Source organism: Periplaneta americana, chromosome 2 (assembly GCF_040183065.1).
Source record: "Periplaneta americana isolate PAMFEO1 chromosome 2, P.americana_PAMFEO1_priV1, whole genome shotgun sequence".
Classification (NCBI taxonomy): Eukaryota; Metazoa; Arthropoda; class Insecta; order Blattodea; family Blattidae; genus Periplaneta; species Periplaneta americana.
Window position 1 is genome coordinate 125,157,230 of NC_091118.1, and position 16,848 is coordinate 125,174,077.

Sequence of the window (16,848 nt, forward strand, 5' to 3'; positions counted from 1 at the left end):
GCCTATATGTGCTACAAATATTATTGTTTCTCTGGTCCAATTTTCAATACACTCTATATAAGCAGTTTTCTTCCTTTGCTGCGTGCCATCCTCGCTCAATGAAAATTATGCGAATGAGATACTGTAATGTTTTTCGGAAAAACAATCTTTTTCAACATCTTAGTATTGAAAAAAATGAGTCTTTACATACAGTCTGTCCGTCCATCATTTTACAGAAATATCTCCTGAACTAATGAAATGAAATTTGTTCGTAGTATCTGTCAGTTTGTTACGGAATAGTGCACATGAAATAATATAAAAATTGTAGTTACGAACGATTGGGTGCACATTTGAAAATGAGGAACACGCAATGGCGCTAGGGAACTTTTATATTACAAAGAATGTACAGATAAATGAAACGAGCGAGATAGCACCGATGAAGATATATATATTTTTTGATGAATTGAGGTGTTCGGGAGTAAAACATGGTAAGTGACGTTTTAGTGTTTAGTTAGGTAAACATTTATACACATGCAACAGTTTTTATAGTTACCAGGAAAGTAAAATCTGTATACTTCTGCCATCTGTTGAGATGTTGGAAAACTAACTACTGCGTTAAACGCAGAATGTGAGATACCATATTATACGTTACATATTATTTCATTTTTGACCAAAATGTCAGTTACTATGTTTTACGCCCGAGTCCCTCATTATTGTTTATTGCGAGTAAAATATTATGCTTCTTGATCTGCACATTTTCGAAGTCTCAGGCTCTCACGAGATGACGGGGTGAGAAACAAGCGGGCACTCCCTTGCTGTTAAGGAGATTACTGGTCTAATATGAAGATATTACGTGGGGGTTAACCACTCAAGTAAAGTACCGGTATTAGAAATCTAAAATATACAACATTTTTTTAGGGTGACACTTTAAGGAGTTAGGTACAGCTTACAGCAGTAAAATTTTGGAAATATTCAAGATTTTTTTCTCCATTACTGTATCTTGTACAATAATGAAGATTATTATGTGTAAAACACTGCCCTTCTGCTATATAAAAAAATGTTTTTACGACTTAAAAAAATTATTTACATTTTTTTTTCAAAATTCATTTCACTGTGCAGTGATGAAGCGTTTCCCACATAACTGAAAAACTATCCAACATTCTATCATGAAATTTCTTATGTGTATTAATGCATTTCATATCTATAATATGATGCAAGACCACTTCTCTATCTTTGATAGATTGTCTGACAAAAAATAAATTCATTTTACAAAATGGTCAAATATCAGTATTTTCTTCTAACACAAAGTATTTATTAAGGAATGTAGTTGAAAAGCATGATATTGTAGACAGCAATAAAATAAAAGAGAGAGAACATGAAAAGTTAACAAGTTTATGAGTTATGAGGGAAACGCTTCATCACTGCACAGTGAACTGCACATTATGAATTTTGAAAAAAAAAATAAATAAAATAAAATAAAATAAAATAAAAATAATTTTTTTAAACCCTAAAAATATTTTTTTTTTCATATAGCAGGAGAACAGTGTTTTACACATACCAATTTTCATTATTGTACAAGATACAGTAATGGAGGAAAAAAATGTTGAATATTTCCAAAACATTCACTGCTGTAAGCTGTCTCTAACCCCTTAAAGGCGTAACATCGATATCACTAGCAAGTACTGATTTCAGTGTATAGAAAAGTAATATTAGAAAATAATGATTACATATCAGGAGATATCACTTGCAAGTACTGATTTCAGTATATAGAAAAGTAATATTAGGAAATAATTGTTATGTTAGGCCGATACCGACAGATAGGCCTATTATGTGCAATTCTATAACATTAATTATGCCTGCTTATAATTACATAAAATAAACAATGTGCGTATAAATGAAGTAGCATTTGTTAAAGTAATAAAAACTTTATTTCTTATGGAATCAAGAAAACGAAGCGCACTTCTTATTTATGATATTAAGTGATTTTATTCGTGTATGTCGTTTGAAGGAAAATTAATTGCTAACGGTAAAATGATTCGTATCTTCATCATAGAACTCACAGTAAACACGAAAGACGTGTAATGAAGTAGTAGGCCTATATGTTAACCTCGTGAAATTTAATTCCACATTAATGATACGAAACAATAGAAAGCATTCAAATCTTCCGTCCGAAAATTAGAGAAACTTGTTCAATTTAAAATATACAAAGATATCTGAATAACCTCCAACGCTACAAAAATTGCACTTGTTTCAGTTTTAAACTAAGAACAGAATTTAGATAATTTAAACCAAAATTGAATAACTTAGACCATTGTAATAATAATGAAGTTCACTGGGATTCCACAGAGATAAATATTTCCTCTAAACAATTTAACACAATGCTGTTCCTAGGGAACTAGTTTTTCGCTGAACTCAAAGAACTATTATTATATAAATGAACTCGTTATTATGATAAATAATTACAATTTAAAATCAATTATTTCTGGAAAGCGATAGCGTTCTAATTTTAAATATTGTATAATATTATGAAAATGTTTTATAAATGGCATGGTTTTTATTAACCAATTATGTTGGGCTTAAACTCTTTCAAATAGTGTAATTAAACTACCACCACCACCACCACAATAATAATAAAAATAATAATAATAATAATAATAATAATAATAATAATAATAATAATAATAATAATGATAGCAATATAAAGAGATTTACAAAATAACGGCTTACCATCATTATCATCATAATCATATTCATGATCAGATAATTTGTTCACTATTCAAGTTTGGTGTCAGCTTTCTGAAATTGTTTATCAATAAATAACTTTTCTGCTATTTAATCAAATGGAAAATAACTTTCTTCACGGTAAATTATATTTCAGTAAGAGAGAAGTATACATAAAGTGTATCGCATATATACCGATTGGGTTGATCATCTAGTTATGTCATCTCCAACAATTAGGAATTATTTGAATGGGAAACCCTGCGGTTGGCTTCTCAGTCTCAAAGACATCACACAGAGGTCTCATGAAGATCTACAACTGTTGCTAGATCACAAACAAGGCCCCAACATAATCAAAACGCCACTTATGCGGCTTCTAACTGCCATGACCATCTATAACTAGCCACAAGGCGTCTTTTGTTTAGCTTTCACGAACATATTTCATTGTTCGAGTGAAGATCGCCCGTTAACGTACTCCATGTGATATCACACATAGACGTGAAAATTATATAGAGATTGGTTGCCCACTTTCATATGCCATTATAAAAGCGTTCAACCATCATTTTTATTAAGGGGAGGTACTGGTGAAAAATGGCAATTTTTGGTCAAATTTTGAAAATTCTACTTTATTAAAAAATACCTCACACCCAGGGTACGAATTAAGATTTCTGATGAGGGGGAGAGAATCCTAGATAGAGAATACCACACATAAAATTATTATCCTCACTCGATACGGCTCAACGCTTGGTCGCACTGACTTGCTTGTCTTGTATATTGATTATAATAATTATATCCATGAATAGGCTTAAGATAAGATGTTTAATTCCTAAGTTATTGATTGTTGTCATCTTGCCAGTGACAATAATACAGAAATATTATTTTCTTTGCTTACTTTATACTTTATAAAGTACATAATTATACGCGTATTAAAACAATTGTATTTTGTGAGGGGGGGACAGAAGTTACCCTGGCAGGGAAGTTAATATGAATTTATGAGAGGGGGATAACTTTCCAACAGGGGGGAAATCCCCATATCTCCCCCGTTAATTCGCATCCTGCTCACACCCTACTAAGCACGTGTGTGAAGTTTGGTGTCGTTTCCGCAATCCAAACAGCTGTTTTGGCGGTCATTTTTTAAATGTCTGCATTTTCTTTAAGCCATTCAAATGGATGTGACGAAACCAGGGAGCCTCACAGGTAGCACCATAATAAAATTAAATAACTACTATGTCAATGCCATAAAGAATAATAAACAAGATCTCACAGGAATGAAAACTGCAGTCCTGGCTACATTACATCACTGCTCATCTATAGGGTCTAGATGAAAAGCCATTTCACAGGAAATGCCCAACAGAACCTGACAGTTGGTGTTTTTATAACAGGGCTATTGCTGTAGGCAAGCAGTCAAGTTCATATCTGGTAAAAAAATCCACAAATCCATTTCTGCTCAGGTTTTAGGGAAAATAATACCTAGGCCTACATACCAAGAGCTTGCTGCTTATGGACAATGTTGTGAACAGTCGACTTCGGAATACCCAGCTCTGAACTGGCCCGCCGAATTGATTTCTTTGGGCTGCGCTGAAATGCTTGACTAACATCTTCAACTTTAGCTGCGGACATTATTTTTTGCCGCTTCTCTTCTTCCTCAACACAGAGCCTGTCTCCAATAGCTGATTATACCATTTCACAATGGTATGACGCTCTGGAGCATTTGCATCATTTTCCTGCCTAAATCGTCTTTGCGCTGCAATTGGGAACTCCAATTCGGCTAACCAATAACAACATTTCACTTTCTACTGTACCGTGAATTCCGCCATTTTAACTCTTATGTGTTGTCATACCCCGAGCATGCGCACTAGAGTTATAGTTTTAATTGTTACCAAACTTGGAGAGTTTCTACGTAAGACAAAATGAGAAACATATTTCTAAATTCATTGACTGACGAGATATTTATATTTCTTTATGGTAGTGATTCAACGGGACACAGTGTACATTAGGATACTCATGAATGAATCACATGAGAAACTGTGATATAATGAAAGAACTACAGATTGAACCAATCGTAGATCACCTATAAAATTATAGGAAGAATTGGATAACTTCAGTTAAATATCTTGGAGTAACACTAGACACACGGCTCACTTTCTCCGAACATGTACTACAAAAACTCAGACTTGCGAACTCTAGAATGTTGGAGCTTTACCCAACATTAAATAAAAGCAGACATTTAAACACACACAGCCTTGATTTTGTATAAAACATTAATTAGATCAGTAATATTATATGCTTGTCCTGCTTGGGGACATGCACCTATTATAGTCCTTAAAAAATTACAGGTTTTCCAAAACAAACTTTTAAGATTCATTACAGGACTACCTAGAGTAACGCCTGTTAGATTGATTCATAAAGAACTCGAAATTTGGACAATAAAAGAGTAGCTATATCTCAAATCAAGCCTTCTGCACGTACACCAGCACAAACCCACTAATTTCTTCACTACGTAACTACAACCCTTCTTTAGATAAACACAAAAGACCTAAGAGCGTACTCCACCCTCTAGCTTGGAACGATAACGTACAAGACGAATATCAACTTGAAGACTAAACAACCACATGACTCTACGGACAGACATAAGTCTACTAATGTACTAATAATGTTATTTCTCTGTTTCAGGGTCATCACGTTATTGGCTGCATAGATGCATTGTATTTTCTTGTAAATAACTTTTATGTATTTTTTAATGTATCTGTATTTTAAATAATGATTAAAAGACAACCTTCCACCTGCCCATATACAGACCCCACTGAAGCCAATTGGCTTGTCGTCAGCACGACACCTCATCCTGCTCGAGGTTTTTCCATAGTTTCCCTTGAGTAATAAGACAAATGTCGGGATGAGCCCTAAAAGAAATGGGCCACGGACCACTTCCCTTCCCCCACTCTTTCTCTTCTACTATCAAAAAGAACTTGCAAATTTCTTAGATAATCCTATAATATGATAATAGGGGAAAATAAATATACTGTAAGTTCACAGGGCTAACGGCTTCGAATCTGGGTACCTGGTTCTAATGAAGTGCATAGGTAGCAATATAACATGGGGGCATGAGATAGTTACTCTGCAAGTCATAATAAATTCACTTCAATTAACTTCCGCAATAAAAAAAGATAATATATGCAAACAAAATACAAACAGAACACACCAAATGTTGTATTCTCGCCTGTGGGCAAGAAATCCTTGGACAGACCGTTAAACGTTGATAAGGGACAGTAGTAGTAACTAGACCCAATAAATGGGAAGATGAAGATGATGAAGTACTTCTACATCTATTGGAAAATTTCGTTTCTGTTTCCTTCTGTAAACATATTTTCGTAAATCTAGCCTAGAAACAAAGAATTAGTCAATTAAAAATTTTCATCTTGTAACTTCTCAAACATTGTATCAGCTGAAACAAGCTGGTTTCTATTAAAGATCTCCGTCTAAACATGATACCTCTATAAGTCTTCCTCTACATCCAAGAAACTTGTGGGGAGGAGTAATCTAACTGTTGCAAGACGTGGGGGAAAATAATAGCAACGAAGAGAACTCCGTCTTGAGAAGTGATTTCCAAATGTTAGTGTAGACTGACATTAATCTTCATTTAGAAGCTGTTTTCTTAATTGACGCTCTTAGAAACAGACGCAAGCGACTCTGCCAGATGTGCCAACAAACATTATCAAATGAAAGTACTTAGAAGATTTATTGTGATATGTGAATACATACCATATGCGCCTAGGTTTATATGGTGACATCACATCCAAGAAACGAGGTAGTTTAATCACGCTCTTATAAAGTGGTAGGTTTTAAAGATTAGACTTCAGTACACAAAAGTACTGGGTAAACAATCGCTTAGAAAATACTTCTTTAAAAGATTTCAAACTTTAATTTCTTGGTAACGCATACTTGTAACATGTAGACTACAACATCAGCGTGTCTAAATTACTTGTATTATGCAAGATGTACTATGTTGATATGTAATTGAGTTTCAATGTTTTACTATGAAACTACAATGCGTCTAAGTCATATAAATAGGGAAATTTGTCGACTGCATACCGGGTAGAATGTCAGATATCTACTGCTAATAGAGGATTTATAGTTTCCGGAGTTAGCTAGATTAAAACTTAAGTACATACATGTAACACAACATTTGATACTCATCCTGCTCCCAGAAGATGCTGTAGGTGAAGTTCATTTTTACTTACACATATTTCACCCTTCTTAGGAAATAGTCATTCACACGCATTACTTCCATTGCGATGTGGATATTTTCTTTTAGTTCATCTAGCGAATGCAAATTCATCTTAAACACTTCAAATTTTAGTGACCAACGTCATGTTTAATTTTTCTAACATCCAATTACAAAACCTAAGCCTACAATTGCAACTCTGGGGCAGTAATTAATTAAATACTGGAGTTGACACTCCTGCAGTTGCATAGTAAATTCCTGTGTCCTGTGGTAAACGTCTCAGAAACTTGCAAGGACTATGCTCAAACGCCGCACTAATTTCACAATTTTTTTCTTCGTACAAAGACGGCGCTTCTGTGGCTTTTGCCAGTGAAAGAACCTGTTACAACGAGTTTATAGAATAACCTTAATATTGTACATGTAGGCTGGATCTAAAGGTTAGTGGCTTGTCAAGATATTTACGTGTGAATATTCGCCTGGTTATACCATACGATTTCCTATTCCTTATGTACACCCAATAAGGAAGAGGCTAGTGAAGTGCTTTGTGTGGAGTGTAGCATTGTATGAGGCAGAAACATGTACATTACGACAAAGTGAAGAGAAGCGACTAGAAGCATTTGAAATGTGGATATGCAGAAGGATGTAGCGCGTGAAGTAGACAGAAAGAATAAGAAACGAAGCTGTGTTGGAAAGATTGGATGAAAAAAGAATGATGCTGAAACTGATCAGAAAGAAGAAAAGGAATTGGCTAGGTCATTGGTTGAGAAAAAACTGCCTTCTGAAGGATGCACTGGAAGGAATGGTGAACGGGAGAAGAGTTAAATAATTTCGAGGGAATAATTGTTCCGGGGCAGAGTATCGAACCCGGGATCTTTGGTTAAAAGTACCAACGCGTTTAGCAATACTAAAATCTCTAAGTAAACTGACTTTGAAGAGTAAATTATAATTTTTCATATGCGTTTTCTTTCTCAACCATCTTGGTTTTAAATGTACTGGGCTAATTAGTATTGGGCCCCAGAACAATTTTTCCCTTGAAGTTATTCAAATCTGCTTTACAGGGAGCTTTACCTGAAATACTAGATTTGCATAATATATACGTCACTGTGTACGTTAACAGAAAACCACAATTCCAAGTCACACAGAGATTGTGTGCACTCGATGTGGGTCTCTGGCGTTTCGTCAGCCCACACGAGTTGTGTGGATATAAAGGGAAAAGTCGAGACGGTGTCGGATGGAGTTCCCGGGTAGCTCAGTTGGTACAGCGCTGGTACGTTCAACCAGAGGTCCCGGGATCGATACCCGGCCCCGGAACAATTTTTCCCTTGAAATTATTCAGATAATGATCCGTTTCTAATTCCTGGCCTCTAAAAACTCGGGCATCCATAACCATATCTGATAAACGAAAATTACGTATGATATAATTGATGATAGATTTGAATTCCTGGGAAAGACAACGATGACGCCAATGTCAATAGCGCTTCAAAATACGCAATGAGTAAATATATCAAAATGTTCCAGTAACAATTGCTTCTTTAAGACGAAATTACGTATCATAATTTCTATATGGACCTAAAGCAGAAAGAGTGATTAGAGAATTTATATGATACAGAATTCTCCTCGAGGTTTTGTGTACAGTTGACTACCCACACATTCCTGTAATTATTGTCACCTGGTGATCATAATGCTGAGATTTTTCTAAACAGAAAATAATATTTAGCATTACAACTTTAACCTTACTTATAATAATTACTATTCAATAGTAGTCAATACAACTTTAATTTATCAACTCTCTGCACTATATGGATCATGGCCTAATGTAACAGGTTGTGATTTTATTCATGTTTCATGACCTACTCTACAGTACAGAATTTAAATAATAATTTCAGTCAATAAGAAATTGCCTTACATGTGCAAAATCTTTAACAACTGCTGCTGAGTAGTTAGAATAGTTAATTTAACATTTGTTAAGCCAAATTAAACATTACTTGAAGAAACTGGCCACGAGTAGCAATATTGAAAATAGTCCCTATAATCATTGAACTCGATAAAAGAAAATATCAAGCTTAAAACGTTTGTACGCGTCTGATACAGTGGTTGTTCTCTGAAAGCAGTCAATAATCCAGCAGAACTTATGAAGTCAATCCTCCAATTGAAGCGGATAACAACACGAGGCTAAAGCCTCGGCTTCGGTTCACGTCACGGACACTTAAATTATTCGCAGCGGAGCGAGCTAACAGTATCAAATTAGTTCAGGGGATGCTGATGCAATCTATACTGACCCGCCTCATACAGCGACCTCCTGAACACTGCAAGGATTCGCTCATTAATGTAAGCAGCGCCGAATTGGATGGTAGTCTGTTAGTCTGTAGTCACTATCGTTACGAGCCGTTAATTCATTACTCAGTTACGAAATGTGTGCTGTTAATTCCAATTCTTAACAAAGGAAATTATGGTTTAACTTAAGGGATTCTCAAATTTTTTTCTGAAATTCATTTTGAGAGAAAAAATTATTTGTTGAATGAAACTTACGAATTAATCGAATCAAGTTAATCCATGATATTCCGGAGAATCTAAAATTATAATTGTAATTAAAATACTAATATGGTATAAGACTTAATAAGGGAAGTAATTTAATTATCTATGAAGTGATATATAAGAATATGGTTTGGTAATGATTAAGGGGTTAGGTACAGCTTACAGTAGTAAAATTTTGGAAATATCCGACATTTTTTCCTCCATTACTGTATCTTGTACAGTAGTGGCAAAAAAACCGGATCGACCCTTGTAGCTGATTTCAGAGCCTTGTTCACTCCAGAGCACGATAGACTGGTAACTAAGACTTTCGTGGTTCGAATCCTGCTTGGGAAGGAAACTTTTTTTTTTGTTCCTTATTAAAATTTATTCCCAATACTTTTCGATCTAGATCTAGATTTTTTTGTAATTTGCATGTCTATTGACCCTCAAAACAACTGCTGTGACACAAATAATACTGCCGAACACGAGCGTTTGTTCATACAGGGGTAAATTCCTTAATTTGTATTTGTGTTTTATGTATATATATTAGTTTCTCAATGTATCTTTTTAATGTGAATAAATAAATTGCTCTTGTTCTTGTAGAAAAAGATAAGAAATAAAAAGACTAATAAAGTGATTTTACATGGACGACGTCTGAAATTCAATTCTTTGAAAAAACCACAGCATAATGACTTTATCTACACGACAGATAAAGAAACTGATATTATATCAAGTTGTATTTTATTTACATGTTCAGTATGTGATTTTTGTATACATATTAAAACTTGAATAATTGCACTATTACGTTACTATCTATTAAAATAGATTCAAGTTTGCTGTGAAGATAATAGTTAATAGTGCTAGAGCTCTGTCGATTGTTGTGAAAATATATTTGACACAGACAAAATATCGCTCTATATACAACAATTTGTGAACAACTGTTTAAGTGGCCAGCGAAATTAAATTCGTAAAATTGTATTTGCTCTTAATTTATCAGTGATCGATCTATTCTGTCCTATATTCCATCAGATGAATTTCATTTTAAAACAATAAAATATGAACATTTTACTTTATGTATTACACAGTGATGGTTTATATACGTATGACAAGATATAATATGACAAAGGTACAAACAGGACATAACAGCGCTTTCTTCATACTTCAAAATATTCAATTACTAATAACATTTATTTCAACATTTGAGAAGAAATTATTTCCTCATTATAGATTCTCTTTAAATTCTGAGTAAAACCGTATATTTGAATATGATTTGTAAATTGACACTTACCCATGACCGTCATATTGGAGCTCTGAGCCACCGTTACGAAGTTGGGCGCCTCTGTAGACACTTCACATTTGTAATTGCCGCTTGTGTTGAAGTGGAGGTTAATCAGTGTCACTCTATTCATATCTGACTTCTGCAACTGAAACAAGTAAAAAGGCAATGTTATACATCCCCAAAATAACTATTACATTTTTTCAGAGATTTTCCATTATTTATTATAATGCATTTTTATGGTCATTTCAAAATTAAGGATACGGAGTAGTTAGAGGGCTGTTTTGGGCACTTGCAGAAGCTCTGAGGAAACGATTCCTGCCAGACTCCTTCACAACATCTAGCAGGGGACACATGGCAACATACGATATATTAAATAACGCTAAATTCTGTGAGAGAGTGGGAAAAAATATGGCAAAAGTTCGACAGCTGAGGATGGAACTGGCCGAGGGTGAGGGGACAGAGGAAATATGGGGAAGAGTAATTTATTTGTGTTGTAATGTGTAGTATTAACACTGAGCGAATGAGGTAATTAGGGGATAATGTTCTTTTTGTATTTAGTTTTTTTTTTATTTCGTGTGTATAAGTTTTTTATGTCTTACCTTTATATTTATTATTTGAATTATTTATTGCAGTTTCAGTAAGGGATTGAATTGAATTGTTTGTATGTATGTTTCACTGTATTTTTTTCATATCTTACATTTATTTTATTTTTATTATTTTTGTGAAATTTGGTATGAAGTTAGATTAGTTTTATTTGTGATAATTAATGATAACAGTAGTAATAATAATTACTGTTGTTTCACTGTTTTATTATTAGTAGTATTATTTTCGTTTTCTTTGAAGATTAAACTGTGCATAATTACAGCACGAATGGCCGTAGGTTCCTGCGAAGGATCTTGTGTACATGAGTTTGTATAATTGTGTATCAATAAATGCACTTCATTCATTCATTCATACTTTTTGGAGTTTTTATGTCAGTTATTAATTTATATCTTTTGTTTAGATATGTATTATAATATTATTCTTGTTATCCTTTTATATAATTTGTATTATATTCATTTATATTTTAATAATTATTTCTTTGTACTTTTATTGTAATTTATATCATTATTAATGTTCTTGTATTGAAAATGCCATGTGCTGAACTGTTAATAGGCCCTGGCTGTTGTACAGCAAATTAAATTTGTATTGTAATATTTTCATCAGCGTCTGTATTTCTTTTTTTCTATTTATATGTGCTATCTGGTAGGATGGAAGAGGCCTTATGGCCTTAACCTTGTCAGATTAAATAAATAAATAAATAAATAAATAAATAAATAAATAAATAAATAAATAAATAAATAAATAAATAAATATTACCAAATACATAATTTTTACCACCACCACCACCACCACCACCACCACCACCACCACCACCACTACTATTATAAGCAAATAAAGAATCACGATAATCACATTCAATAACTTTTTAAAAATTTAATGAGTTGATTTATATCTGTTGTCGTCAGCACTCGCTGAAATGGGTAAAGGGTAAGGAGTGTATCGGAATATGAGCCATTGTGCAGAAGGGAACGGGACAAAGCATACCCTCCAGCAGTCACGAAAGCACGCTAGTGCATCTCTTATCAGCAGGTAGGAGACACTAGTTGTTCATTGCTAAATATCTAGTCATTACGAAATAAGTTGTTGGGTTAAAATTAATTTGTATACCTATTCTAGTCAAAAAATGACTGTTGTTTGCATGGGTATTCATATCGAAACAAAGTCGGAATCAATCCGAATATTACGATCAAAAGGCAAAGGCATAGCACAGCCCGTAATGGCCGAAAACGGATCTTCGTTTTGAGACCAAAAACATTACTTTTAACTGGTGACCAGTGGTGTGTTCAATCTTCTTTTTCATATATTCCATAACATTCGATTATGGAGATTTTACATAAATCAGTAAAGAGGGTGAAAATGTTAAATTCTTCTAAATTAATCACCTTATAGCTATAAATTAGCACTATATAGTTTAATCAAAACATTTTGATGTTTCCCATCACGAGCCGAGGTATGTTTATGTTCTTCCGCGAATTGAATTTATATACCGCTGCCATGCCTTAATATCAACAACAGTGATAATAATAATAATAATAATAATAATAATAATAATAATAATAATAATAATAATAATAATAAACCGTGGCACAACAGTCCCTAAAGGGTCCAGACCGATCAGCCGCCTGTTGGTCTCACATTCACATGCCTAAGCAGAGCTGGACGATCATACAACCAGAATGGAGGTATCGTGTGGTTAGTACGATGATCCTCCCAGCCGTTATAGCTGGCATTCGCAACCGGATTTCGCTACCTATCGTAGCTCCACAAGTGCATCACGATGCTGCGTGGGCACAGAAATTTCATGAGAAAATTTCTTCCCCCATGAGAACTCGAACCAGCGCGCATTCCGTAACGCGAGTCCTAGGCAGGATGTCTTAGATTACGACGCCACGGTGCGGGACATCAACAATAGTGATTAGACACAAATTCTGACCTACATTACCGTGATGTCTCCCAAGAATGTTTACGAATTGATTCATTGCAGCTAAGGTATCAAAGAGTAGCCCTCGTTAACCTCTAGAGTGGGACGAAAGTTAATTAGATCCCAGATTATATTGTCCTTCAAGTTAATCTTCTGACTTGCAGTTGTTTAAACTCTAAAGTTGTCATATACATACATCAGTAGCCATGGATATGAATCATGTATCTGTCGGAGACAGCGATTTCTAGGAGCTATAGTCAAAGTCGGAACCAGTGACAAACCTATCACAGCGAAAAAATCACAGGTTTTCAAATCATATCAGACCAGTAGAACTCGCATCTATATTAATACGTTGATAGATTTTGGGTTTCCTTCAGTCTACCTCTTTGAGAAAATGGAATTGTGATACTTTTTGCAATCATTTCACACATTAATAAAACATTACGTCACTGCATGCCTCAACAGGGTATCTTTACTGTCTGAAAGCAAGCTTTGAAACCGCGGCAGGAATGCGGCATGGGACCGGTAAAGGGGTGATGAGGTAAGACTATAAAGTAGGCTAAAAATAAAGACCGCGGCAGGAATGCGACGTGGAAGCGATAAGCTGGTAATGGCATAAGGCTCGAGAGCTAACGTTTGTACTACGGAGGGAACACCCGCACACACTCCCTAGCTGACCGTGTTGAGTCACGTCCTCCCGTTCCCCACTTCCTCATGCCGCACGGTTTCAGAGCTGGTGCTCAGACAACAGATAGGCGACAGATGCGGTGGAATGAGGTAATCAAACCAAGGAACTGACGTGAATGTATATCGAAGAAGATGTTAGCTTTCAATTACAGAGGATAAGAAGAGCAAAAGAAACAGGAGAAAATTAACGAGAATTGAAGTTGGAGTGAGAAACTCTAAATAAAGGCTTGTTTGGGCTATGGCTACATTAGTACGATAATGATAATGATGATGATGGCGATGAGACTGATTACTGTAGGTATAACGATTCTTTATTAGTAATTATTTTGAAAATAGTGCCTACTCCTACAAAACTTACGTTCAGTGTGATTCCAGGAGTGTGAAAGGCCTGGCTCTGGGGGTCGTAGTCGGGCATGAACCTGAAGAACTCGCAATCGTCCTTGTACCACTTGACTGAGTACAGATTCCCGCCTTCCAGGTCATATTCGCAGCTCAGCGTCACGGGCTGGAAGATGTCGGCCGTGGGCGGCACATTAAGTCTCTCCAGCTTCAGGGCACGAGCTCCTATAATCAACAAGTAAAGGGGCCTGTCAGATTAAGATAGACGGCAAACAAGATTATAAAACATTCTCAAGAAGTTCGTAGTTGTATTACATTATCTCGTATTGTAATTTACGTCAGCAAAGAATAGCTGTACCATATTTGCACAGGAGTGAGCTATTTCATGGATGACTAATATATTTTACTAGAGGCAAATTTCTTTGGTGTCAAAATCAGAAACCTTTTAAAAAATTAAAACAAAAGGAATTGTGTACTGTAATAATAATCTACACCAGGGCTGGGCAGCAAGAGCGGATTCTACTCTCTCACGGGGAACCATATGATTTCTCTTCATCCCCTTTCTTCCCCGCCGAACACCGCGCAGCGTTGATTCAGTAACGGATGAATATTAAGTGTCCTCGTTTCCTCGTTTAGAGTCTGGTTCCGCTCCCGATGCCCAGCCCTGCACCATATACAAGAAATCTTGCACAGTTATTAGAAACTGGAATTACATGTCAGTATGTCTAAATTTTATGTTTACTTAGTTACTTAACGACGTTCTATCAACTACAGGGTTACTAAGCGTCGATGACGTTGGTGATAGCGAGATGGTATTTGGCGACATGAGACAGAGAATACGCCACAGATTACCTTACATTCGCCTTACGGTTGGGGAAAACCTCGGAAAAATCCAATCAGTTAATCAGCCCAAGCAGGAATTGAACCCACGCTCGAACGCAACTCCGGATCAGCAAAAGGCAAACGCGCTATAGCCTGAGCTACGCCAGTGGCCCCATGTCAATAAAAATTATATTTTCCTATAATTTAGTTTCAACTAATTCAGGACTCAAAAAATGCAGGCCTAAGTGATAAGTAATAAGTAACATTTTACCACGATATTCTCAAAATGAAACTTGGATATCAAGTAAGTTAATATTTTATTTTGAATATAATATTCTTAATCCTTATCTCAGTCTGTCAAGCCAATTGTTTTACTATCTCCAACCTTTTCTTCCTGATATTACAACATATTGTCTATTACAAATTTCCTTGAAGAGTCAATCTCTTTCCTTTTTATCTTCATTAATATTCTATCTTTGAGTTTTAAATACAGGACGTGTCTGGTTTCGTCCATTATTTTTATATGAATGTGCCATTTAAATCGATATTGAACACCTTTCCGATTTACATTAAGGTTTAGCGATGAACATATTACCAATACAAAATGGAGAGCATCATACCAGAAGGGCGTATCAGCAAATTTTGCGTTATTGAAATGTTTACATGGAACCCATTTATGTTTGAAAACAATAATTTATATGTCTTGATTACACACCTTTTAAAACTGTATCACTTCGGAATATGTATGATAAGAACTTTCTTGTGTTAAATTTTAACGTACCTTGTTAACATGTTTCGACCTATTTTCGGTCATCTTCGGAACTGGTCGTTGTTGATCTTGGCGCCTCTTGTTTCCGGTGCGGGTGCGTACGTAGTGTAGAGTCAAAGAGTGTATGTGCTTTGAAATTGAGTTGTGTGTTAAGAATATCATTGGGGTGTGTCTGTATATTTCATATTGTTTTAGTGTGTTGAGTTTCTGGCTTTTTGGTTGGATGTGTAGTATTTCCATGTCTGTGTTGATGTCTCTGTAGGTGTGGTTGGCATTTGTGATGTGTTCTGCATATGTGGAGGTGTTTTGTAATTTTGTTATTTCTGTGATGTGTTCTGTGTTACGTGTTTGAAATGATCTGTCTGTTTGTCCTATGTAGAAGTTGTTGCAGGTGTTACATTTCAGTTTGTATACGCCTGTGTGGTGTGGTTGTATATGCACTCTACAAAAACATCTCAACACACAAACAACATAAACAAACAAATACAACCACACAGGCGTATACAAACTCAAATGTAACACCTGCAACAACTTCTACATAGGACAAACAGGCAGATCATTTCAAACACGTAACAAAGAACACATCACAGAAATAACAAAATTACAAAACAACTCCACATATGCAGAACACATCACAAATGACATCAACACAGACATGGAAATACTGCACATCCAACCAAAATGCCAGAAACTCAACACACTAGAACAATATGAAATATACAGACACACGAAAACACAACCCAATGATATTCTCAACACACAACTCAATTTCAAAACACATACACTCTTTGACTCTACACTACGAACGCACCCGCACAGGAAACAAGAGCCGCCAAGACCAACAACGACCAGTTCCGAAGATGACCGAAAATAGGTCGAAACATGTTAACAAGGTACGTTAAAATTTAACAGAAGAAAGTTATCATACATATACCAATAATTTATCTTGAGAATTACAATGGACATGAGAAAGACTCAAATAAATTGCCTTGTTA

General features: G+C 35.2%; 1 protein-coding gene across 1 annotated transcript in view; it reads right to left on the reverse strand.

The window, feature by feature from the left end:
- The window catches only part of LOC138694561 (uncharacterized), a 613,293-nt gene that overhangs the window by 131,192 nt on the left and 465,253 nt on the right, over nt 1–16,848 (reverse strand). The window contains exons 2-3 of the mRNA XM_069818420.1: nt 14,282–14,487; nt 10,722–10,857 (exon numbers count right to left, since the gene is read on the reverse strand). Coding sequence (XP_069674521.1) covers nt 10,722–10,857; nt 14,282–14,487 — 342 coding nt within the window. The remainder of the gene's footprint in view (nt 1–10,721; nt 10,858–14,281; nt 14,488–16,848) is intronic.